At 39.2% G+C, this 24,759-nt stretch overlaps 1 protein-coding gene across 3 annotated transcripts in view; it reads left to right on the top strand.

Moving 5' to 3' along the window:
• The window catches only part of NSD3 (nuclear receptor binding SET domain protein 3), a gene marked incomplete at its 3' end in the record, with an annotated part of 87,246 nt that overhangs the window by 7,108 nt on the left and 55,379 nt on the right, over positions 1–24,759 (top strand). For all 3 annotated transcript variants that reach the window (XM_083368438.1, XM_083368437.1, XM_083368439.1), the window contains exons 2-7: positions 11,992–12,713; positions 18,511–18,582; positions 18,943–19,102; positions 19,523–19,674; positions 22,213–22,725; positions 24,543–24,666. In XM_083368438.1, the coding sequence (XP_083224564.1) occupies positions 12,036–12,713; positions 18,511–18,582; positions 18,943–19,102; positions 19,523–19,674; positions 22,213–22,725; positions 24,543–24,666 (1,699 nt within the window). In that variant the 5' untranslated portion in view covers positions 11,992–12,035. The remainder of the gene's footprint in view (positions 1–11,991; positions 12,714–18,510; positions 18,583–18,942; positions 19,103–19,522; positions 19,675–22,212; positions 22,726–24,542; positions 24,667–24,759) is intronic.

Genomic DNA, 24,759 nt, shown 5'->3' with positions numbered 1-24,759 from the left:
CTGAGCTACCTGGGCCTTTGGCTTGATCCAAGAGAGCTCTTCCTGTGTGCTCATGGCTGGGCCATAGAGACATCTGGGCTGCCTGGTCTTTTTTGGCCCTGAAGGCAGATTTGGGAACCTGAGAAAATGTCACCGTGATCACCACAAAATGTCTGCTGTATTTGGCCTGTCTCTAGTTACAAAAAAAAAACAACCACAGCTTTTCTTTCCTCAGGAAGCTGTGAAGAGGGCAGAGGCTGACTTCAGTCTTCAGATACAAAAGTATAGATAGGCAGCGTAGCAAAGCAACCCATTTCACAAATGGTAGATTGGTAAAGATAAGAGACTCTCCCCTCTTCCGCATTTCTGAGACTCAAGAACCATTTTTTTTTCTGTTTCCAAATCTGCATTGCTTCCCCAAGCGCAGTTTACATTAGAAAATAAGTATTGTTTTGTTACTGTTGTATTTTATTTGAAGCATGTTGTTAGTACGGAGGCCAAGCTAGAACCTAAGCACCTTCCAAACCACAATGTTTATAGAAGAGTTAAGACAGCAGAGGAAAGTAAACATGCTTATGTTTGGCTACATAATGGGTCGTAGTTACAGGATTAGAAATTCATCGTCTTATTTTGTTACTGATACTCCTCAGCCAAAGTAAATATGAGTCGTCTTTTTTTTTTTTGGTCTAGAAATGACCATAATTTGCTTTCTGCTGGTCATCTTGTAGAATATTAATGTTCAGGTATGAACCACTCTGATAATGAATTCCAGCACGTGAGTAAATCATGGAAAAATACAGAATTACAATTATTGCTTTTTATAGCATTTTAAGCATGTAGTAAATGTCCTCCGGCCTCAGAACTAAACACGTTCCCATAACGCAAGTTGCTTTCGGCAATTCATTAATGGGTTACAGATAATGTAATTGAAAGGAATGAAAGGAAGGAGCAGTCTGACATAAGTACTTAGTGAATAAATAGCACTAATGAATGCTTCTAGTGGTCCTCCAACATCAACCCGTTGGTGAGACTAAAGAAGGTTATGCATCACTTGGTATATTTTTGCTGGTGTAGTATGTTAGTGAAGAAGCAGTGAGGATGAAATCATCCTTGCCATAATTGCCTCCTAAAATATAATGATCACATTTACCTAGAATATTTTTCTGCCTTCGTTTTCTCATTGCATCATCTGTTCTGTTAGCCCCAAATTCCTGGTAAAACGAAGTTGAATGAAGTGGTGCAGGAATAAAAGATGCATAGAAACAATCAGGTTTCTTGTCAGAACAGGAATATAAAGTGGTGTCATTTGCTAAATGAATATGTAGCATATACTGGACGATTTTGGAGATCCAGTTTCAGTTCCCACATACTTTACTGCACAGCTTGGCCTTCTTAACATGGTTGCTCTAGAATGATGATTGTTAGCTTCTGAAGAATAGTTTGGTGTAGTGGTTAAGGCATAAGGCTAGAAACTAAAAGACTATGAGTTCTTGCCTTAGGCACAATACCAGCTAGGTAATTTTGGCCAGTCACTTACTTTCAGCCCCTAGGAAGGAGGCAATGGCGCCGCCCTGAGTCTTCAGAGAAGGGCGGGATATAAATGGAATTAAAATAAATAAAAAATTAAACCATTTCTGAAAAACCTTGCCAAGAAATTTCAGGGACTTGTCCAGACAGTCTCCAAGAATTGAACATGGTTGAACAGAAGGGGGGAAAACACTGGATAGGATATAACTTAAGAAAAGGTAAAGTTGACCACATGATGGTCTCAAATGATGGCAGAATTCAAAGAATGTTACTTTGTGTGTTGTTTAATTAATGTAATGTTTGGGATAATTGTAAGTATGAAATATATATGTATGAAAGACCAAAATACATTGTACTCCACAGGAGCATAATTGGAGGGATGGATAATGGGTGTATTGATGCAGTTTTTTGGAGGGATGAATAACAGTTCTGTATCAATGCAATCTTATTGTCAGAGATGAAACTTTGGCAGCTAAGTGGCTCTGCGTTTCAACTTGCCTTTAGATTAAGGAGGGGAGGTGTTACTTTCAAGTGGGTTAGATGGAGAAACGAAATTTCTATGATTCATCTGAAGACTGTGAGAGCCTGAAGCCTTGTCAAGGACACCAGAACAGGTGTGGATTTGAAGCAGAGAGTTCCCATAACAAAGTGAACTTGTTTATATGGACTATGTAAGAGGTTGGAGATTTAGTTGGGAAAATTATTGTTTAAGTCTATGAATTGGTGTTGGAACCTCAGAGTTAGTTTTGCTTCGACATAATCATGCAGTGTATTCAATAAACAGTAAGATTATCGGAGATGGAATAAACCTGGAGTTTTATTTGGATTCTCAAGCTGGATGTTGACACTTATTTTGTTTGAGTGATGATTTTAGGAGCTCAGATGAATTTCAGAATTGGATTGTAGCCTTATGATTTCACCTGTAAAAGAATTCAGGAAGAGCTGTAAAGGATTAGGATACCTAATGTGACTATCCTGACCCTTCATTTAAATTGTTTTCACAACACTGTACAGCTAAAAAACTGGGTTCTGTGTTTTAGCTGTATAGTGTAGTCCTCGGGTTATGACCATAATTGAACCCCACAATTACGTTCATAAGTCCTGACAGTCGGAAAGCAGGTCGCCATGTGACCAGGCCCTATTTTACTACCTTTTTTGTGGTCACAGATTTTAAATGAACCCATTGTTCGTTAGGCGGTGCTTTTTGCTGGAAACCAGAAGTGAATGCCAGTTTCTGGCAAAAATGTCATAAATCACAGTCACATGACCATGTGGCACTGCAAACAGCCATAAGTGTACTTCAGTTGCTGAGCCCCCCCAAATGCAGTCATGTGACCAGTGGGGGGGAGGATAGACATTGGAACTTTGAATAGGGCCCATTGTAATTTCTATTGCTAATCAACTGGTCATAAATGGAGGATTAGCTGGACTTAGGATGTGACATATCATTTGGACTTAAGGGAGAAAAATTTAAGCTAATGGATGGCTTTACCTATCAAGAACGATGTTAAAGAAATACATGTGAAAAATGATATATCGGTAATATTTTGCGCCTGTACTTATTCAAGAAATTAACTGGAGGGGTAGCTGTCTATTGGCATGTCACTTTTTTCAGAGCATAATCACAATAATGAAACCTGAAATGGGCACTGCTGTTGCCATGGGCCAATACCTTTCTGTGTCCAAGAGAGAACCTTTGCAAATAATTTCTGTTTATAACGTTCTCTTATTGATTTTTCCAGATTCTGTAATCGATGTGACTTTTGAATTGTCTCATTCGAAGGATGTTGGCTTGCAGAAGGTGCTGTTGAAAAAATGTGTTGGAATTCAGTACTGACAAGAGTTTCATTGGGCCCTGTTGTATAGTGAGCGATTAAAAATGCCTAAAGTTGTTTTGGGCCAGAAAGTTAATAAATACAGAGGAAAAACTTAGGGAGGTGGGGAAAAGCAAACTGACTCAAGATTTCCCTTACGATTGCATTTTTTGCTGATGCCATTTTTCTCGTTTCCTCACATGTTGCCATTTATGCATTCCTGTTGTCAAAAGAGTAAAGCAGAAGTAAACTGTCATTTACTGAACATTTTAAAAAATGTGTTACTAAAAAAAACCAACCCCCCCCACCTTGGGCATCTGTCATGTGCTACTTCTTCAGCAATGGAAGTGCACATGTGGTGAGGTAAAAAAGCTGCAAAAGTAGGTCTTCTTCAAGATGGCTAGCATTCTTGTGTGTTAATTTTGGGGAGAAGGTTGCTTGTTTTGGGTTCCCTTTTTTTTGGTAATTCTAAAAGTGGGATGCAAAAGTCGAAACTGCATTTATCTGGAGTATGCCTTAAAGGGAAGTTGGCAAGCGTTTCTTCACCCCTGCGGTCACAATTTTCCATGACAAGGGAAAGCATAGAACGGAATAGGAATAGGAATGAAATAGGAATAGAATATTCCTTATTGGCCAAGTGTGGTTGGACACAAAAGGAATTTGTCTCCATTGCAGGCACTCCCAGCAAAGTAATGTAATCCTAATCTTAAAATACCAATAGGAGACAGTAGTAGGAAAGATAAGAAGGATAAGATGAGAAGTTTTTCCTTCATATCCCTATTACTTTCCCTTTGTATTCATAAAAATAAGCATTCATGCATACACGCTTCTTTTCTCTTTTACCCCCAAGGGACTTCATGCAGATCACTGGCTTCTTGCTGCCATTAGCAGTGGGAAATTAAACAATCTGTGCCTACTAATTAAGTGATCTGGTTGGTTGGTTGGCTGGTAGAATCAGATTATTTTGCTTCCTGCTATTAATGGCAACAGGAACCCAGCACTCTCTTTCCTCCTGGCCAGTGAGAAAGATTCCCTGTCCCTCTCTTGATAGATATAGTGTTGTGTCAGAGGCTTGTAAAAACATTTGTGTAAGCCCACCTAGCAGTTCGAAAGCACGTAAAAATGCAAGTAGAAAAATAGGGACCACTCCGGTGGGAAGGTAACAGCGTTCCGTGCGCCTTTGGCGTCTAGTCATGCCGGCCACATGACCACGGAGACGTCCTCGGACAAGCACTGGCTCTTTGGCTTTGAAACAGAGATGAGCACCGGCCCCTAGAGTTGGAAATGACTAGCACGCATGTGCGGGGGAACCTTTTTACCTTTTTAAGCTCAAAGAAATCATAGAAAACGGCACAGTCAGAAATAGTGACACACTGTAATGTTTCCATTTTTAATTTACCGTTAAGAACTTTGTGCCCTCGACACAATCAAAGTGGTGGGAAATAGACCGTTGCTAGACTTTCTTTTGGTTAGAATGACAGCAATTCCTGAGCATTTGTTCGTTTATTTGGAGCGTGGCTTTCTCTGGGTTACAAATGGAAACTCTGAGCTGGAGGATAAAGAAGAGGATGTTGCCTGAAACACAGCGGCACCCCAAAAAGAATGAAGTCAAAGGTTTTGCTTCCCCCCCCCTTTCTGGTGAGAGTAGGAATGAGTGTAGGCATTTAGCCCCATTTTTTGTCCTTTGAACCATCCCAAATATTTGAAATTTGTTGCTGAATTTTGAAACAAGATAGGTTTTAAGTTATAATGCTGGAGTTGGGGGATTTTAACGCTAAAAATAAGAATTGGCTTGCCTCCCTGGAGCCTCTTGCTCCCATCCCCAGCCTTATGGTCATAGAAAAACTGCAGCATAAAAATGGCTTATCGCGACCCTGAATTTCAGCAGCAGGATGTCTGGGATCAGGTGTGCTCTGCAAATTATTCATTCCTGATTTAAGCCAACTAGGAAAAAAGAAGGCTGCACTTCCCTCAGTTAATATCTGTATATAGAAAAGGGAAAGACTTTTTTTTTTACCCTCCATCAAGCCACACCTATAGAAGATAAACAAAAATTAAGCTATGGAAATCCTGCAGATCAATTGCTTCTTGATTTGTACATCCTGTGTCATTACTTTGAAGTGTTAACAGCTAGCAGACTAGGCTCAGCATTATACAAGCCATTCTTCATGCTGCTTATTCAAGAACAGGTCAGGCTCGACATTCATTTTTACTGCTGCAATTCGCCCCAACAAAGACAATTGCAGTTTTTCCCAACTCTCCATTTCTTTTTGAATTTTCCCCCATAATTTTTCATAGTTATTTTTATATAATTTTGTATTAGAGGGCGACAAAAACACCCCCAAATATTTAACCCTTTTAACAGTCTCAAATCCAGTTAACCCTTCTAAAAGGGCCTTTTGCGATGCTGTCATATTTTTAGCCAAAATTTTAGTTTTCTGTACATTAACTTTAAATCCAGAAACCTTCCCATATTGCATTATTATCTCCATCAGGTCCACAACAGAGCTCTCCGGCTGGGTCACTGTAACAACCAGATCATCTGCGAACGCTCTCAATCTATAATCCTGATCTCTGATCTGTATACCCTTAATTCTTTCTGAATTTCGTATTTTTACCAATAATATCTCCAATGTTAACACAAATAACAAGGGCGATAACGAACACCCTTGCCTTGTGCCCTTCTCAATGTTACATACTTCTGTCAGACTATTCGGACTATGTATCCGAATTATCAGCCAAAATGCTGGAGATGTGGAGATGAAGATGCAACATATTTTCATGTATGGTGGACTTGTAAAAAGATCAAGGTTTTTTGGATAAAAATTTGGTGGAATATGCAGAAGATTTTTAAGCAAAGGATAAAGTTTTGTCCGCAACTCTTTTTGTTGGGAATAATTACGGATGCTACGGTTGTGGACACTAAGTTGATGTTAAATTTAATTACGGCAGCAAGACTTTTGATAGGTCAGTATTGGAAGAAAGAGGAACTGCCGACCATAGAAGAGTGGACTTTAAAGGTCTCCGACCTGGCAGAGATGGCGAAGATTTCGGCTTATTTGAAAGATCACTCGCAAGAACGTTATATTATGGAATGGAGAAAATGGATTGAGTTTATCCAGAACAAGTATAGGGTTAAGAAGTTTCATGTAGCATTTGAATAAGTCTTTCTTTTTTTTTTCTTTTTTTCTTTTAGTTTTTCTATATATATTTAATATTACTAAGGTTTGTCTTATCCTATACAAGCTAGAGAGTGATGGATTCTAGAGTTTATGGTTGTTAGTATATGGTTGTTTATGATTGCTTTTTTTATATATACCTTGTATTTAGCTCTGGGAAGTGGGGGGGAGGGGGGGAGGGGGGAGAGGTATGGGGGGAGGGAGAAGGGAGGGGGAGGGGGGATTGTTAAAGATAAATTGTATGTTAAAACTTTTCAATAAAAAAAATAACAAAACAAAAAAAAAAGAACAGGTCAGGCTCCAGTTTGTATTCTGGCACCCAAACCAGTAAGTGACTATGTTTTATCTTCACATGTTAGATTAACTCAAATCACAATGCAAATTAGCACGTCACACAGCTACAGTCAGTGACTAATTGCTAAACTAAGCTGTTTACTAATGTTTTGCATAATTAGTTCTTGAACTGGTGAGCCCTGTTACATTCCAGTAAGGGCCAGCCCTCTTCTTTCTGCTCTACTAATAACCATAAGTGTTAGAAAGAATGGCCTCATTAGATACAAGGTTTAACAGCAGAGCCTCTGAACAACCTCATTTGTATTCTTCAAGTGTTGTAAGGCATGATGGGATTGTGGCTGCCTTCTAAAGTCTATTTTGCGATTAACCTATCCCAGAAAGTCTATTCCGTGTCTCTGAATACTGGCTCACTTCAAGTTGCACAAGCCTGCCCAGACTTTAATGTCTTTCGATCGCAATCAGAATATTTCTTCTTCCTCTTTTCTTCATTTAATGAACAGGCATATCATCAGACCCACAACAGCCAACTCTGTTGCTTCTGCTTTTCTCTTCTGTTTTTGTAGAGGGAAAGGTAATGGTTGATGGCTGTGGCTTCTTTCTCTCTCTCTCTCTCTCTCTCTCTCTCTCTCTCTCTCTCTCTCTCTCTCTCTCTCTCTCTCTCTTCCCCCCCCCTTCTCTTCCCCCCCCCTTTCCTGGTATAGGACAGATTTGAAAATGGAAGAAACATCCTTCACTCCTTTTGTTCGGAACAAAGGCTAATCCTGTCATTGCTTATTCTGATTGTAAAACGCTTCTTTCGGTGTCAAAGTGCTCTTGCAGCATCTCAAGCAATCCGCTTCGAAACTGCAGTGTTTTGCACACCCCGGTCTCCATTATTATCTTTGCTGTGACTAACTTCAGTGTTAAAAGATTCATTAACTAGATGGGAAGCTGGCAATGTTGTGAAGTGCTATCATTATGCTGATTTTCAAATGTACCTCCCTCTCAGTTACAATCCCACAGGCTATCCTGTGACAATAGAGTTATTGGTTGGGGGGAAATTGAAAGAGAAAGTGCTAAGGAGGCTAAGCTGAGCTTCCAGGGGGGGGGAAAAAAAGGCAAGATGTCAGTCAGAAACCCAGAGAGCTCATAAGGCAGCTGAATTGCATGTTGAGCAGTCCCATCAGCGGTAATTATGAGTTCAAAATTTTAAAGTACAAAATTACCTTGATTCTGTTCCATATTTAACATGTAGTTAGGACAGATAATTTGTTACTAAAGATATATGTATCTAAAATATTCCATAGGATTAAAGAGTTATGACTATATATATTTTTTAGAAAAAAAAACCGTCTACTTTTCTGATAATTGAAAAATGAAGACAGTTAAATATATCACCCTGCGGTGAAAAGTAATAACGAAAATATTTTGGTTTGGAAACTATAATAACGAGACTTATTTATTAATTTACATATTCCCAGAAGAATGTTTAAATGCCAGGCTGTTGAGGGGACTTTTTGTAAGAGGAAAAAAAATGAAGTTTAAATTTGTGTGCAGCATCCAGTCAACCTAGTGTTTTCCTCATTTTTGAGAATATAACCTTTGAGTTAGGATGTTTTATGGCTACTGAAATGTAAAACGTAGTCTAAGGTGAGGCCATTAAACTCTTTGATAAGTTTTAGTTTCTCCAGAATTAAGAATTGGCCACGTAGACAATTCCAGCCTCTTGGAATTGTCCTTTCCCCATTTAGAATAAAAAATGGAGAGAAAGATGTATCTCCATTGGAACATTTCTTCTACAGAAAGGCTCATAGTATGTAGGAAAAATGTTTATTACATACAGGTAGTCTTCGACTTACGACCACAATTGAGCCCAAAGCGTCCGTTGCTAACAAGACGTTAGTCAAGTGAGTTTTGCTCCATTGTACAACCTTGCCAATAGTTGTTCAGTGAATCACTACAGTTTTTAAGTTCATAACACGGTTGCTAAGTGCATCTGGCTTCCCCATTGACTTTGTTTGTCAGAAGGTCGCAAAAGGGGATCACATGACTGGGCCACTGCAACCGTCATAAAATACAAAGCCCTATTGAATGGTCACTAAACAAACTGTTGTAAGTCGAGGACTACCTGGCTATGCAAACAGTATAAAAGAGGTGACGGTGTAGGAGCCAAAGATGTAAAGCATGAATTAACTGAGTCTGCCTGTTCTCGTTAACATTAAAAAAAATTAAAAGAAATATAACTATAATTATAAATTATAATCCTTCAGAAGTACTTCTGTCAATGATGTGTTTACGGTACTTGCCTGAAAATTCTTTAATTGTTCTTGTGAATAATACAGTTTGGTAACATTTCCAATCTCACCAATCTACAGATACAGTATGCACTATATAATTTATTAATATTTCAGGATATCTACTCCAGGATATCCACGCTTTCCAAGAAAAGCATAAAAGAGACAATCAACTGTGCAGCTGACTCTACAGAAAGTACTTTATCTCTTACGGTTTTTGAGCCATCCGTGGCTTCTTGACCTGCCGTAGAAGTCCTCTTGTTGGTGCTGCTGAAATTTAAGTTTAAGTTTATTATATTTGTATACCGCCCTTCTAATACTTGTATTACAAGTAGCCCTTGACTTAGCCCAGGGGTCTTCAAACTTGGCCCTTTTATGACTTGTGGACTTCAACTCCCAGAATTCCTCAGCCAGTCATGCTTTAGAACAGGGGTCTTCAAACTTGGCCCTTTTATGACTTGTGGACTTCAACTCCCAGAATTCCTCAGCCAGCCATGCTGGCTGAGGAATTCTGAGAGTTGAAGTCCACAAGTCAAGTCATAAAAGGGCCAAGTTTGAAGACCCCTGACTTAGCCGAGTCCAAAATTTCTTTTGTTAAGGGAGTTTTGCCCCATTTTATGACCTTTCTCACCACAGTTGTTAAGTGAATCACTGCAGTTGTTCACTTAGTAGTACGGTTGTTAAGTCAAGCTGGCTTCCCCTTTGACTTTGCTTGTCAGAAGGTTGCAAGAGGTGCATGTCTTTAGGCATGACCCCGGAACACTGCAGCCGTCATAAATACGAGTCAGTGGCCAAGCATCTGAATTTTGATCACATGACCATGGGGATGGTGCAGTGGTCGTGTGAAAAACGAGGCGCTTTTTTCAGTGTTATTGTAACTTTGAATGGTCACTAAATGAACGCTTGTAAGTCGACTGCCTGTATTGAAGTTGCAACCAAATTTGATGGTAAATACATGTTTAAGAAGTGAAAAGAAATTGTCTGCTGTGTTTAGCCTTTTCCTTGCATTTGAAAAATATTTTAAGGGATTTAGTTTTTCCTTCTTCTTGCCCATTTCCTAGCATGATCTAGTCCACTGCAACCTTTAGTGAAAACAAAATAAAATGCCTTGAATCACACTGAAAAATTGCGCATGCGTGCATTTACACAAATCTGGTAGTGTAAGTTTCCAAAAATAGCGTGGGGAGGAAATCGATGAAGGCATCTCCTAACTTTGGGCAAGATATATTCCACAAATACTTAGAGGTTTGGGATGGGGTAGGGAATTTGTGGTGGCAAACCATTGAGAAAATTCAAAACTGAGTTTAAATGTATGGATATTGTAAGCAGCTTAATCATCCCATAAAGTTGTTGGTTTTTTTAAAAAAAGTATATTAATGGGCAAAAGGGTGGTCTGTGATGCTTTCTCATTTATAGAGCTTGGATTTGTTTTGTCAGAACAATATGCAACAACTGAAAAGAAAAATTGCCAAAAGCCTTGCTAAAGTTCTGCAACACCTTCTTCCATATTATAATTTTCTCTTTGCTTTCCCATACTGCCACAAATCTTTTAATCTGATTTTCAGCATGCCTGATAATCTCTGCTTTGTGAGTATGGTGGAGCTTTTGAAAAGCTGTGGCTCTTCAGTGGAAGAGCTGTTTCCTCTTTTTGCTTCAGCTTAGTAACTTAGTAACTTTTTAATAAAGGCAGAAAATGAAAACTGTCTCCAGGCAAAATGTACACTATTTGTTGCAAGGAAGAGGACTTCGTTTCAATGGCAGTGAGTGCAACGGTGGAAGATCAGACTAGAGACAGATTACCATGGAAAATATCTATTGTATGTAGTCTCAGAGTTGAAAATCCAGTTCTGTGCAACAATATGCTTGTCTCGTTTCTTTTAATTTTGTTTTACTCTAAATTGCTTTTTGGAACAGTTCTTGAGCTTTCCTATTGGCCTACTTGCTCTGTCATATGTTGCATATCACGATTGATACATTTTTACACTGTTAACTACAAGAGATTAACTTGGAGTGTACTGTCTAAATATAGCGATGGTGAGTCTGTTGCAACAAAAAGCGGCATTTTTAAAGACCTGTCCTTCAAGTGTACATATACATGCCAACCCCCCCCCAAAAGGCTCAGAGCCCTTCTTTGAGGTGGATAAGAAGTATGTATGTATGTATGTATGTAGAAAGAGAAAGAAGGAGAGGGAGGGAGAGGGAAGGAAGGAATTAATTAATTGCTGGTGAGGGGAGTACAAAAATGCTGTTTTTTTCTCTATATGTCAAATCTGTATAACTGCCCATCTCACAAACCAGTGGCATTGAATGGTGCACTGTTCAACTTTTTGTGTCCAAGCGAACTTTTGTGCTCCATGTTTGCATTCTGCTCAGAGACCACTACTCACCTGATGCAGGAGAAGGACTGGCAGAACCTAAGAGTGGAGTTTAAAGAGATATCAGTCTTAGAATCCCTACATAGCCATAAGCTAACTAATCCAACCACCCTTGAATCCCATTAACTCTTATCTAACTCCAAGCAGGTGTTAACTATTAGTTAAGAAGATTCCTGGGCACAGGCATGAGCAGCAATAAATCAGTTTAATGAAATCTTCAAATAGACCCGATCTTTTGTGCAACCACAAACCTCAAGCCATCCACCACTCACAACCCATTGGAGCATGAGAGTACAAGATTAATGCCCCTTGCTTTCTAGGTAACCCCAGAACATTTTGTGTGTGTGTGTGTGTGTGTGTGTACACGATGTAAAAGTGGTTGCTCTCTACACTAGAGTTTATGCTGTAATACATTTACCAGTCTTTGAAAACTTGTCTGCAGAAAGTGAACATTCCTGTTAAATTTAATTCACAGTGGGGTTACTTTGATTTTTCTAAACTTTGCTCGAGAAGCCATAGAATCATTTTTTTCCTTCTTCTCGCATTTTAGGCCCTATGAGAAAAAGGGAAAGCTAAGGATGCTGGAGCAGAACAATGGATTTCTCCTTCTCTTTCATGCAAGGGATCATGGGAAACACAATTCAGCAACCACCTCAACTCATTGATTCGGCGAATAACCGCCAAGAGGATGCTTTTGATGCCAACAGTGACATCACGGAAGATGGTCGACAGACACCATATGAAGCTGCTCTTGCGTTGCAGCAAGGCTTTCAGTATCCTACGCCAACAGCAGAGGACCCTCCGCCCCTCATTAATGGATTTCCCCAAATTGGCATGTACGAGCCTCAGACCAAATACCCGTCCTACAGTCAGTATCCGAATGGCTCTGCCAATGGCTTTGGCACCGTTAGAAACTTTAGCCCACCAGAGTATTATCAAATGGAGAACTCTAACCTAAGGCCACACGAAATTCTGGAAAAACCATCGCCTCCTCAGCCTACCCCACCCTCAGTATCCCAAACGGTGATTCCAAAGAAGACAGGTTCACCAGAAATTAAACTAAAAATAACCAAAACTATCCAGAACGGCAGGGAATTATTTGAGTCCTCGCTGTGTGGGGATCTTTTAAATGAAGTACAAGCGAGCGAGTTTGCAAAGTCCAAACACGAAGGGAGAAAAGAGAAACGGAAAAAAAGTAGCAAGCATGACACGTCCCATTCGGAAGAGCGCAAGTCACGTAAGATTCCCAAACTAGAGCCAGAGGAGCAAAATGTAAGTGGAGTTTAAAAACAAAAATCAGCTTTTTCTTTCTTTTTTTAAAATGATGCTACAAAGCATTGTTTTTCTAGGTCTTTGTCTTAATATTTTTTTTCATCTGCTTGTCTGCTTGGCTTTTATGGAATATAGCCAATCAGTACCCAAAGATTACTTACTTAGCATACTGTGTGCTGGACTGCTTCTTTTTATAAATCTATTGTATATGTATATGTATATATATATATAAAATATCTTGATAGATTTTTCTCTACCATATACAAGAAATCCAAATCACCCTTTGCAACAAACTATGCAAATTATCAGAATAAGAGCCTTGGTGGAGCAGTGGGCTAATGCCTCCTTAAGTAACACCAGCTGCCTGCAATTAGTGCAGGTTCGCATCCCACCAGGCTCAAGGTTGGCTCAGCCTTCCATCCTTCCGAGGTAGGTAAAATGAGGACCCAGATTGTTGGGGGCAATTAAGCTGACTTTGTAATAATGCCGCTTGGTGTGTGTGTGAAAGCCCTAATAAGCAGGCATATACATAGAATGAAGGCTACTGCTAAGCTTGTAAGCCGCCCTGAGTCTTCGGAGAAGGGTGGGATATAAATGGAATTAAAAATAAATAAATAATTTATAAAGAACTTTAGTTTCTTCTAGAGTCAAACTACAGTACTATCGATGAGTGAATATATCTCAATTATTTTATTACAGCTGAGTGACATGGTGGCTATTAAAGTTGTACGATGCTTCATTTTGGGGTGTAATTAAGGAGCGAGAGTGAAAACCATATCCAGTACATTTTCTGTTGACAACAATTCCTGGCCTTTGCATCTTCTGTCTTTTTTCTTTTTTCTTTCTGTATTAAATTGTGAGCCTCCCTATGTGAATAGGGTAACTGTATTCTGCACAGAAGTCTCTTTTAATGCTGAGAACAATTCATATAAAACAGGCTACACTTTATTTAGCTTCACATGATAATTTCTGATTTTCATGCAATAATTTGCTAATTGAATCATCTTCCAGAAGGGTGTTCAAATAATATTTTAGATAAAAGTAATTTTGGAGTTTCAAAATTTTTCTTCAGTGTCGTCCAGTAGTATCTATACATATTCAAAATTTTCATTAAGTTCAATGGAGATTATTCTCAGACTGAAGCCTTAAGCATGGACATCTACAGAAGGGTAAGGGGGAAGCACGTGTGATGACTTTACACAAATACAGTGGCTTAGTACTTGTATCTGATGGTTGATATAAGTGTGTAATTGCAATATTTATTTATTTGCTTGCTTGCTTTTTTATTGCAGTTTTATCCAACCTTTACTATTTATGAGTAGCTCAAGGCAGCATATATATTATACTCCTCTCTCCTATTTTCCCCACAGCTACGGCCCTGTGAGACTGGCCAAAGTCACCCAGCCAGTTTTCATGCCTAAGGCAGGACTAGAATTCCCAGTCTCCTGGTTTCTAGACCAGCACCTTAACCACCAAAACATATTGGTTTGTCTGATTAAGTCATTGTGTGTACATGCAGATCATATTTTGGCTTCCTTTCATTTGTTATGATTCCATTGACTAAACTCCTTGGTTTGGTCTCATAGTTCTGTCTTTGGTACACAAAGTTGTGACATGACCCTTTCAGTCAAGTTGTTCATGGTACTCTTATGATGCACAAACTTTTGCCTCGTTTCTGCAAAAAATGCTGGTCCAGGTTTCAATAGGCTAGCTGAAAGTTTATTTCATGCTATGCTAGGATACATTGTAAAAGGTCTTAGAAGGCTCTGTTAAACTATGAGGAAATGTGGCATAATGTTGGTGGCCAGCCAACAATTTTTTTTAATGTAGTTAAGCAAGTAATTAAAAAACTGCCTTTACAAGTAATGCTATATGACTAAACAGCCAAACTCATTCTCAGCCCCATGCCATCTCCCAAATTAAATTCTCACTTCATTTGAAAAGCAATTTCATTTGAATGTTAGTGTTGAATGTCTTTATTTTATTTTTACATATACATGCATACATACATACATAAACATACACACACATATTTAAGTATTGATACTGTAAGATACAAAAATACAAAAAAATAGTAGGAAAGATAAGGAAGGTGAAAGTGTAGGAAAAAAGGGGGAAGGAAAGAAAAGGCATTGACTTTCGATTCCCTTTGGTATAGTAGAATAAAATAATATCAAATCTCAACTTTTTACTTTTACGTAATAGTATAGACTAGCAATTTCTATAACAACAAACCTACCGATTCAGTAAAACCCAAAATCAAAGTTTCATTTTTTCCCCCCACCTCAAGCACAAAGTCCAGAAGTAACTTCCAAATACAAACAAAAATAGAAGCGGCTTCCAAATAGAAATCAAAGCAGTCGGTTTAGCCATCTCTGCTAACTCCCTCAACTCCTGCAGCCATTTGTCCATTGTGGTAATCGAAGTGTCTTTCCATTTTTGTGCATAAAGTAATTTGCTGCCGTCAATATATGCCGTCAACATATATATATATAAGATCAAAGTTCCATTTTTTCCCCAAGTCCTTTTCCATTACACCCAAAATAAATGTTTATCTTTATATTCACTTCTGAGAATCTTCTGTATTAAGATGTGAATCCTACTCCAATATTTCTTTGCTTTGTCACATGTCAGATGTCGAGTATATATTGTGTCCAAATAGTTACATGGTTCTCCATAAATATCACGCTTAGAACAAAACAGGGCAAGGGCAAATATGTCAGTATTCTCTACTACCTTGCTATATTTCAACTAAGCCTGTGGCAAACCAGTGTTGTAACTGGCTTATAAGGCAATTTTTTTTAATAAACTCGTATAATTTATTAACAGGAAAGAAGTCCTAGGTTTGGCCTTTACAATTTCATAAACAAAATGGAGATGTAGCTTACTGGCTGTTTTTAACAGGCTTATAGCAAGAAGAAAAGGAGAACTTAAACAGGGTTTTGTTTCTAGCAAGGAACTTGAATTAGGAAATTCCTTCCCTTCGAAGATTCTGTAAAAACCACATAGCGTAGAGAAACAAAACTCACTTCCGAAAAGCAAAGTTGAGGCAACTGGGGGGGGGGGAGAAGAGGGCAGATACCTCTTCATCATTACAATTTAATAAAAGAAAAACAGATCGGTAAAAGGCCTTTCTTTATCAGCTCCTTACTTAAAACGTTAAAAACATTTTTTTAAAAAAGGGCTTATTCTCACGAACTACCTAGCTCGTCTTTCAGCTCAAGTGACAATACGCGTAGTCCTTGAGTTGTGACCCCAATTGGCGCTGCAATCTGTTGCTAAGCAAGGTGATTTTTTTTTTAAGTGAGCGGGCCCGGTTTTATGACCTTTTTGTAACAGTTGCGAAATGAATCCCCGCAATTAGGTGGGTGACTCGGTCATGACACAAATCGGGCTGCCCCTCTTTCGCATTGCTTGTCAGAAGTCAACTCGGAAGGTTGCAAATGGAGATCCCCGTGGTCTGCAGCCGCGTTGTAAATAACATGCCGGTTGCCAAGTGCCTAAATTTTGGTCACATGACCCCCCCCAGGGATGCTGTGACATTTGTAAGACCTATTGCAAGTCACTTTTCCCAGTGCCATTGTCACTTTGGAGAAGTCATTAGATGAATGTTTGTAAGTCTTTCAAAAGATAGCCTTTTATGACTCGTGGACTTCAACTCCCAGAATAACTGGCTCAGGAATTCTGGGAGTTGTAGTCCACGAGTCATAAAAGAGCCAAGGTTGCCTACCCCCTGGCCTTGGCAAACTGCTGTTGTCTCAGCAGTAGTTCTGTGAAGATGGCAACTGTGACCTATTTTATAGGGCTAGTGAAGAAGACATCGAGAAGGCACATTTGGAACAATTAATCCTTGGATGGTGATAATCTGCTCGCACTTCCCCCCGCCCCCTCTCAAAATGAGTGTATGATATGGGTGACTCAGCTTCACCAGTAAATAGAAGAAAGTAAAACTCTGCCCCTGAACAAAACCGGCCTGCTGGGGAACGGCTTTGACAGAACATTTCCACGAAATATCTGTCCATAAGTGGAATAAATTTTAAAGCTGGCAAAGTCCTTTGCAGTCCCCAGGATGATTTGTAAGTTTAAATTACTTATTCATAGGTTCTAAATTTATATCCTCCCCTGGTGTTACAGTTAAATAATTCTTATCTATTTCTGCTTTCATTCTATACTACAAATGCAATAAACATCTTAAAATGGTCCCGTTCTAATTCAGTCACAATTGGCTGTGTGCCTAGGTTCTGCTCATATGTTTAGAATCGGTGATGAAGGTTGTAATTCACTGGGTTATGTATTCTGTTTCTTTATTGGGAGGAAAAAGGTTGAAGACATGAATCAGCTTGCCTATCATATTAGGAAGGAAAGATATTGCAAGAGGACTCCTGCATTCATAGTAACAGTTCTCAGAAAATTTCAAAGTATACTTGTGATCAATTCTGGAAAATGGCAGTGACTAACCCGTGCAGCAATATTAAATGCTGCTGAAATTGAAAAAAAATATTTCAGAAATATGATAATTCCCTCAGAATATCCTTTTTGTTAAAGTCTAAATTTGTCCATTTATTAATGAATATACGCCCATTGCAGTAAGATGTTTTGGTGGTACTGAAATCACTGGTATACTTTCAAATCTCCTAAAACCTAAATGGTTTAGGTTGATCCAGAGTTATTTCAATCAAGATCATACATAACCCAATGAAGCTCTAGAGAATGACTATGACTCTAAATTTAAAAAAAAAATCTCAAGTTGATCTTGACTTTAGATCAGGGGGTCCCCCCCAAGGCTGCAGCCCACTACCGAGCTGTGGCCTTCTTTGGAACTAGGCCGCACGAGCAGCTGGCCGGTGTGCATGCGCACGCAGCTCAACTTGCGTGAACAGCGGGCCGGTTCCCCCCTCCCCCCTCCCTGAGTTGCCAAGCCATAAGGGTTGGGGACCACTCCTTTGAACAGTTTTATAGTAGTGTCCACCCATTGCCTTCTCCCATAATTGTGTTTTTTTGGCATCCCAGTGTGGTGCACAGTTTTGACGGTCTTCTGACTAAATAATTAATCAGGCCTGACCTTGTTTGAATTTCTTGAAGATCAGCCTTTTTTTTGTCCTATTGGTTCTAAACTCAGCATTAAGAATTCTGGACTTTGTTCCTTGTATTTCCTAAATTTGTAGAAAGAGCTTCAAGACTGGCCAAACTGAACTGGATTTGTAGAGTCAGTGCTAGATGTAAAAACCGATTTAGTATTTAGTACTAACTATGCTAATTATACTAACATTTTAGTGATAACTACGTATACTAAGATTTAGTATATTGCTGAATAAAATTAATAGCTTTGTGTAGATAACTATCCTGGGAAACAATAGCCTTTAAGTCATTTCCTCCCTAGAAATAGCTACTGTGCATAATGGGTTTAATATCCAGAATAATAATCCATTAAGTGCCTGGATATACATACATACATACACACACACACACACACACGTGTGTGTGTGTGTGTGTGTGTACAATAATAATAATTTGTTACAGTAGAGTTTTAAATGTAAATATAAAGAGTTTATAACCAGAAAAAATTGTACGTGCTTATTGATGCTCTAGCCTTCCACTTTCCACTTTGATCTCTGCCTTGTTGTAAACCTCCAAAACATTAGGAAAAACGGAGTATTAATGGAGCTTTCAAATAGACCAGGAGGCTTACTACTGTGCCTGGGAATGTTTTCTTTGGTAATCGTTTATTCCTGCATTGATAATTACTCTTTTTTTCATTTGGTATTTTACTTTTTTACTTTTTTGTTTGAACTTACAGAGACCAAATGAAAGGCTTAGCACCCAGTCTGAAAAACCAAGGGAAGAAATGGCAACATTGGATGACACCCCGGTTAGTACTCTGTGTTTTTCATTGTAGATGGTATTCAAACAGCTGCTCCTCAAGACAAAGAACTTTATTATCAAAATTATTGGGAGCTTGCTGGACCAAAATTTTTAGAAAGAGACTCTTGTAAAAAGCAGCCTAACTGCCTTGGCAGATGGAGGACAAGTAAAAGATTACCAGGGACAAAGACATCTATTTTTGTATAATATAATTTTGTGCAGGATGTGGACTAATTCATCTATGCCTTCATCGATACATTCAGTAACCTATATCACATAATGCTCTGCATCAGAATATCTCATCTGTAATAACAACTCTACTTTCATGTGATGTAATTCATTTTATTTTTTTGTAATTCTCATATAGGCACAGCAGGTTGCTTCTTCACTTTCCACACAAGAGGAAAGTGATAGCAAGTTTGAGGTGGGCGATCTTGTCTGGTCCAAAGTGGGGACATATCCTTGGTGGCCCTGTATGGTTTCAAGAGATCCTCAACTTGAAGTTCATACTAAAATTAATACGAGAGGTCAGTAAAGAAAAATGTCTGAGCTGTGATTTCAGAAATTTTCTGAATAGCAAAATTGATTGATTATTCTGTTATTACTATCTCATCATTCAAACTGAGCAGATTAGATCAAGAATCTGATTAAATTAAAACAAAGAGATGACAGTGTAAAACAATTGCATTTGGGGCCCCTTACATTCTTTTTTCATATGTATACACCAGCATACTTCTGCATAATTATACCTAATGAAGTTTTGAAGGTCACATTTGAAGATGGTTAATATTTTGCTCTCATTTGTTGTTGTTAAAAGGGAATGTTTTCAGTTTGCCTGTGTACTTCAGGCAGGTGTGAAAGTATGCTTCCCCGAATGAAAAATGTGAGTGGTGGAATTTCTTAGCCAAATGTTTTATTTTCAGGGTTTTTTCTTTCTTTCTTCCCAGGTGCACGAGAATATCATGTTCAATTCTTTAGCAACCAGCCTGAAAGGGCCTGGGTACATGAAAAGCGGGTACGAGAATATAAAGGACGTAAACAGTATGATCAGCTGGTGGCAGAGGCTGCTAAGCAAGCCAACCATTCTGAGAAACAAAAGGTATGTACAGCCCGAAACGATCGCTTATTTTAGCAGCAAGGAAGAGAACAAATGTTCGTATAAAAACTTACATTTTTAAAAGTTTATTTATTATTAAATTTGTTTGCCACCCATCTCGCTGCAAGGCGATTGTGGGTAGCTTACAACATTAAATAAAACCATAAATATAACATGGTTAAACAAATCCACCTATCTCTCTTTAAAAATACAGGTTATAATTCAAAGTGTTATAGGTGGGTTTGTTTGTTTATTTATGTAGAAACTTTCCTGTCAAGGTAGAAAATTACTGTTTGGATTTGCACCCTCAAGTCAGGGGTCCCCAAGTCCTGGAATGTGGACCGGCACTGGGCCGTGGCATGACTGAAATCGGTCCACGCAAACAAGCAAAGCCCCATCCACAGGATGCAGGCGGTACATGAAACCATGCCCCCTTCGGTCCGCAGAAAAAGCCTCTCTACGGAACCGGTCCCTGGTGCTCAAATGCATGGGGACCTCCGCCTTAAGGCAAAAAACCCCCCAAGGACCTAGTGTGATAATGGTCCACTCTGGCTCTAGCTATTCAACATTTCTTCACAAACATACAATTTTCTGTATCAGCATCGTGGGCAAAACACAGTCGCCTCATAGAATTATCTGTATTATTATTTTGAGGGTTTTAGCTGCAAAACCCAAAATATATGAAACCTTGAAATATATGATAGAAGGAAGAGCTAAGATGTTTTACTCCTTCTTACCACGGCATCCCATAAGGGCTAAAGCATCCTTCTAGATAGGTTGGGATCTAATCTGTAAGGAAAGTTGCAGATAAACAGTAGTTATTGACTTTACGTTTGTGACCTCTGTTTTGCTTTCCCACCCCCCCCACCCCGCTCCTCTGGAAGATACAAAGAACCTACAGTGTTTGCTGTTTTGTTTAATATTAATTTTTCAGGAATGTGTTTAGGCTAAAGTAGTAAAAAATGATAAATAGAGAAGTAATCATTTATTTTTTTATATAAATGTGCAAAAGCCAGTGTGATCTAGTGGTTAAAGAACTAGATAAGTGAGCAAACCCAACTTCTTGTCCTCCTGTAGGCACAAAAACTGGCTGGGTGACCTTGTGTCACTCTTTCCCTCTTAGCCCCAATCAGTGTTTCCACTGTGATGAGCCAGCTGAACAATAAAACTTCTTGATAGCATTTGTTTGCTTGCTTTTTTTCACTTCATATAGCTACTTACATATGCCTCTGAGCAGAGTCATACTGTTGCTATGTGCATTGAAGAAGCACAAAGCAGATCGATCCTGCAACTAAGCTAGGATGCTATCAATAAGAGCAGTAACAGATAAGTATGTATTATTAATATGTTGCTTGGGCTACCAGTATAGTAACACCTCTGCATAAATCTATAGTAAAACCATGCATGGAATAGTTTATAAAAATTCTGGCTGTTGCATGCCAGAAATGCTGTAGAAATAGAAATATGAGGAATGATGACTGCAATTCGGCTTCTTACAGGAGAGACAGGTAAGGGATGATATGATACAAACGTATAACATGATGGCTGGTGCTGAAAAATATATCATCTATTGGCTTTAAACACAACAAGATTCAGGGCTAAGAGAAGCATTTACTCAATTCATAGTTAAAATGTGGACTTTAGCCATCAAAAGTGGTAAAGGCCACCAATGACGTTCAGGCAGATCTGCAAACATTTATGCTGCCAAAGTCCACTTTTCCTGATGTTGGAAGATGTATGTGTGTGATGTAGAATGCTAGATGTACAAGTGCCTGGTCATTCTGCTTTTATTATGAGATTGTTGAAAAGTACATGCTTGAATCTGGAGCAGAAGTGAGCAGCTGGTAGCTTCTGTAGAACGTGTAGAATCATGCTGCTATAATTTGAAAGCCATCTATTGAACAATGACGGCATATCCTCAATGGGAAAATTATAGTAAGATTTTGATAGGCTTAATATTTTAAAAATACAACATGTCTTGTTCAATAGCATGGAGGAAAATGCTGAAGGCCAAAAAAAGTTGTTTGAAAATTTAGGCTGCTTACTTATTCATCAACCTTGCTGATTATACTTCTCTTAAATAATGTTTCTGTATAGTTATGCAAGTCTACTGTAGTTATTATCAAAGATGGATTGTGTAATTATTCAGATTATTTGAGTTGCCAAGGAATGTAAGGAAGCACAATAAACCTCAGGTAGCCTTAACACTGTATGCCAACTAGTATTAGCTTGCAAAAGATTTTGAACTCTGCTGACCTTATTTGTTAACGTCTTCCATTTTATTTTCCTCCGTGAAGTGTTGATAGTCAGGAGAACTTCAGAATCTGTACCATAGTCAGATATTAAGAAGAGAGGGATACTTTAAATAAGCTGCTTTAAGCTGATAGATTACTAACTCCTTAAATTTGCTGCCACAGCCTGACAGAGCTGTCTCTCTGGAAATACTTTGACATGGCAACTGAAGCCAAACCTGTTTTCATTTGGGCACATTTTGTAAGAGGAACTTAATGAATGCAACATCTTTTTTCCCTCTCCTCTAAGATTCGCAAACCCAGGCCGCAGAGGGAACGCGCACAGTGGGATATTGGCATTGCCCATGCTGAGAAAGCACTAAAAATGAGTCTGCAAGAGAGGATAGAGCAGTACACCTTCATCTACGTGGATAAAGAGCCAGAGGAGGCATCCCCCAAAGCCAAACGGACTGTCATGCCTAAGATTGAGGCTAAAAAGAACCGCAAAATTAAATCGTCACCAAACTCTCCGGCAGAACAGACCAATGATGTTTTGGCCGCACCTTCCCCACCCAAAACGGAGGTCCGGAGGTATAGTCAGAGGAGACAGTCCAGTGCAGATGAAGAAGCCCCTCCTGTGAAAATTCAGTGGAAGACTGCTGCAGCCAGGAAATCCCTCCCAGCGTCGATAACCATGCACAAGGGGACCCTGGATCTTCAAAAATGTAATATGTCTCCAGTTGTTAAAATTGAACAAGTTTTTGCTCTTCAGAATGCAGCCGGGAATGGAAAATTCATTGACCAGTTTGTTTACTCTGCAAAGGTAAGGAAACGCGCATCTCTCTCAAGGCATATTTGTGGAAACTAGTGTTAAAAGATTTTAAATTGCAGTCATCCTCAGAACCACTTGGAAGTAAGTCCCGTGGAGTTCGGAAGAATTTCCTGTGAGGTTAACAGCTTCCTTAGGTACTTTTCAGATTGCAGGTGGTATAAAATATGGGTGTGAATTACTTTGACCTTAAAGTGTCAAGAATAACGTTCAGTTGTCCTATTTTCAAGACACTTGCTTCCAGGAGTAATATGTTGTGTGAAATTGGTCAGTGTTCAGGTATTAGAGAGCATCCAGAGAGGTCCCTGCACCCTATTTAATTGGTTTTTTTTCAGATATCATAATTTTCTTCTTTTGAGTAAATATGTGCAGACAACTATTTACTAAAACAAAAAAAATGATAATTGGAGCGGAATTGTCTACCTGCTATCTTTGACAAACCTGTTAACACATTCCTATTTCAAAAGAGTAATTTGCAAAAGCAGGAAAATTTAGATTCGTTACTTTAATATTGAATCGCAACCATTATCCTTAAATTCACCTGTCCTGCTGTTTTGTAAGTTCGTACGTTTTCTCAGATGATCCCTGTTGCATCTGTGCACTTTCATAGAGCTATCCTAGCTACCATCACTGCCGGCTTTTCCGCAAACAAAAAACAAATTCATTCATTCATCATTCACTGTCTGCCCAGGCTTGAATCCCTGCACAAAAATCCATTTGCACTTAACATATATAGAGATTCTCAATCATCCAGAGCATAGGTGTCCCAAAGGTGTTTTTTTCGAAAGGCAACTGGTTGTCTTTTGTTTTTCCTTGAAGAAGTTTTGCTTCTTCAGTTCTGAAGCTTCTGAACTGAAGAGGTTTCTTCATCCAAGAACTGAAGAAGCGTCTTGGATGAGAAGCGAAACGTCTTCAAGGAAAAACAAAAGTCCAGTTGCCTTTTGTAAAAAAACACCCTTGGGATTGGCATGTAACAATTTTTCCTCGTCATCGTCTTTGTTTTATGCCCTTGTTTCTATTTCTCCTTTTTTTTAGTCTCCATATTCAAAGTTGCCGGGTACTCTAGAACAGTCGTTAAATTTTAGACAAGGAAGCTGGGCAAGGAAATGGCTCCTAATGTAATACAGTAGCATTGTAACAGCCCTAGGATGTTGTTTGGAATGAAGGGGGAACTGCTTGCAACCTCCTGTCCAAGCATTTAAGGGAAAGGTCTTGAGCATGTCGCTTGCAATGTTGTTCTCTACCTCAAGAATCTCCTCTTTTCAAGCTAGTCAGGATTTCTTTCACATTTTGTGGATATCCTCATTTTACACATACCCTTCTGAATGTGTGCAGGCATGTAAACATATGTATAGTAAAGGTAAAGGTTCCCCCGCACATGCGTGCTAGTCGTTTCCAACTCTAGGGGCCGGTGCTCATCTCCGTTTCAAAGCCGCAGAGCCAGCGCTTGTCCGAGGACGTCTCCGTGGTCATGTGGCCGGCATGACTAGACGCCAAAGGCGCACGGAACGCTGTTACCTTCCCACCGTAGTGGTCCCTATTTTTCTACTTGCATTTTGACGTGCTTTCGAACTGCTAGGTTGGCAGAAGCTGGGACGAGTAACAGGCGCTCACTCTGCTACGCGGCACTCGGAATTCGACCCGCCAAACTGCCGACCATCTGATCGACAAGCTCAGCGTCCTAACCCTCTGAGCCACCGCGTCCCTAAACATATGTATATACTGTGCTAAATATTTGGGGGGGGAAATGTATTTCTTACGGAGACCCTAATTTAGAAATACTCAAAGCTCCTTCTTTTCCTTTGTAATAGGGTATAGGAAACAAACCAGAGATAATCATCAAAGGGCATGACAAAGTCACTTCTGTCTCCATCCCGCGAACTGAGAGAGCCTCCTCACAAAGGGCACCCTCTCCAGAAACATCTGGGTTGGCAAGTAGGTAAAGTTTGTGGCTCCTGGTTTTAAGGCCAAATGAATCAGATGTTCTCCAAGGGTAAAGTATTAGATGAAAACCAAAGAAAGGGCTTC

Source organism: Vipera ursinii (assembly GCF_947247035.1).
Source record: "Vipera ursinii genome assembly, chromosome: 8".
Classification (NCBI taxonomy): Eukaryota; Metazoa; Chordata; class Lepidosauria; order Squamata; family Viperidae; genus Vipera; species Vipera ursinii.
This window is presented reverse-complemented; position numbering and strand designations above follow the sequence as displayed.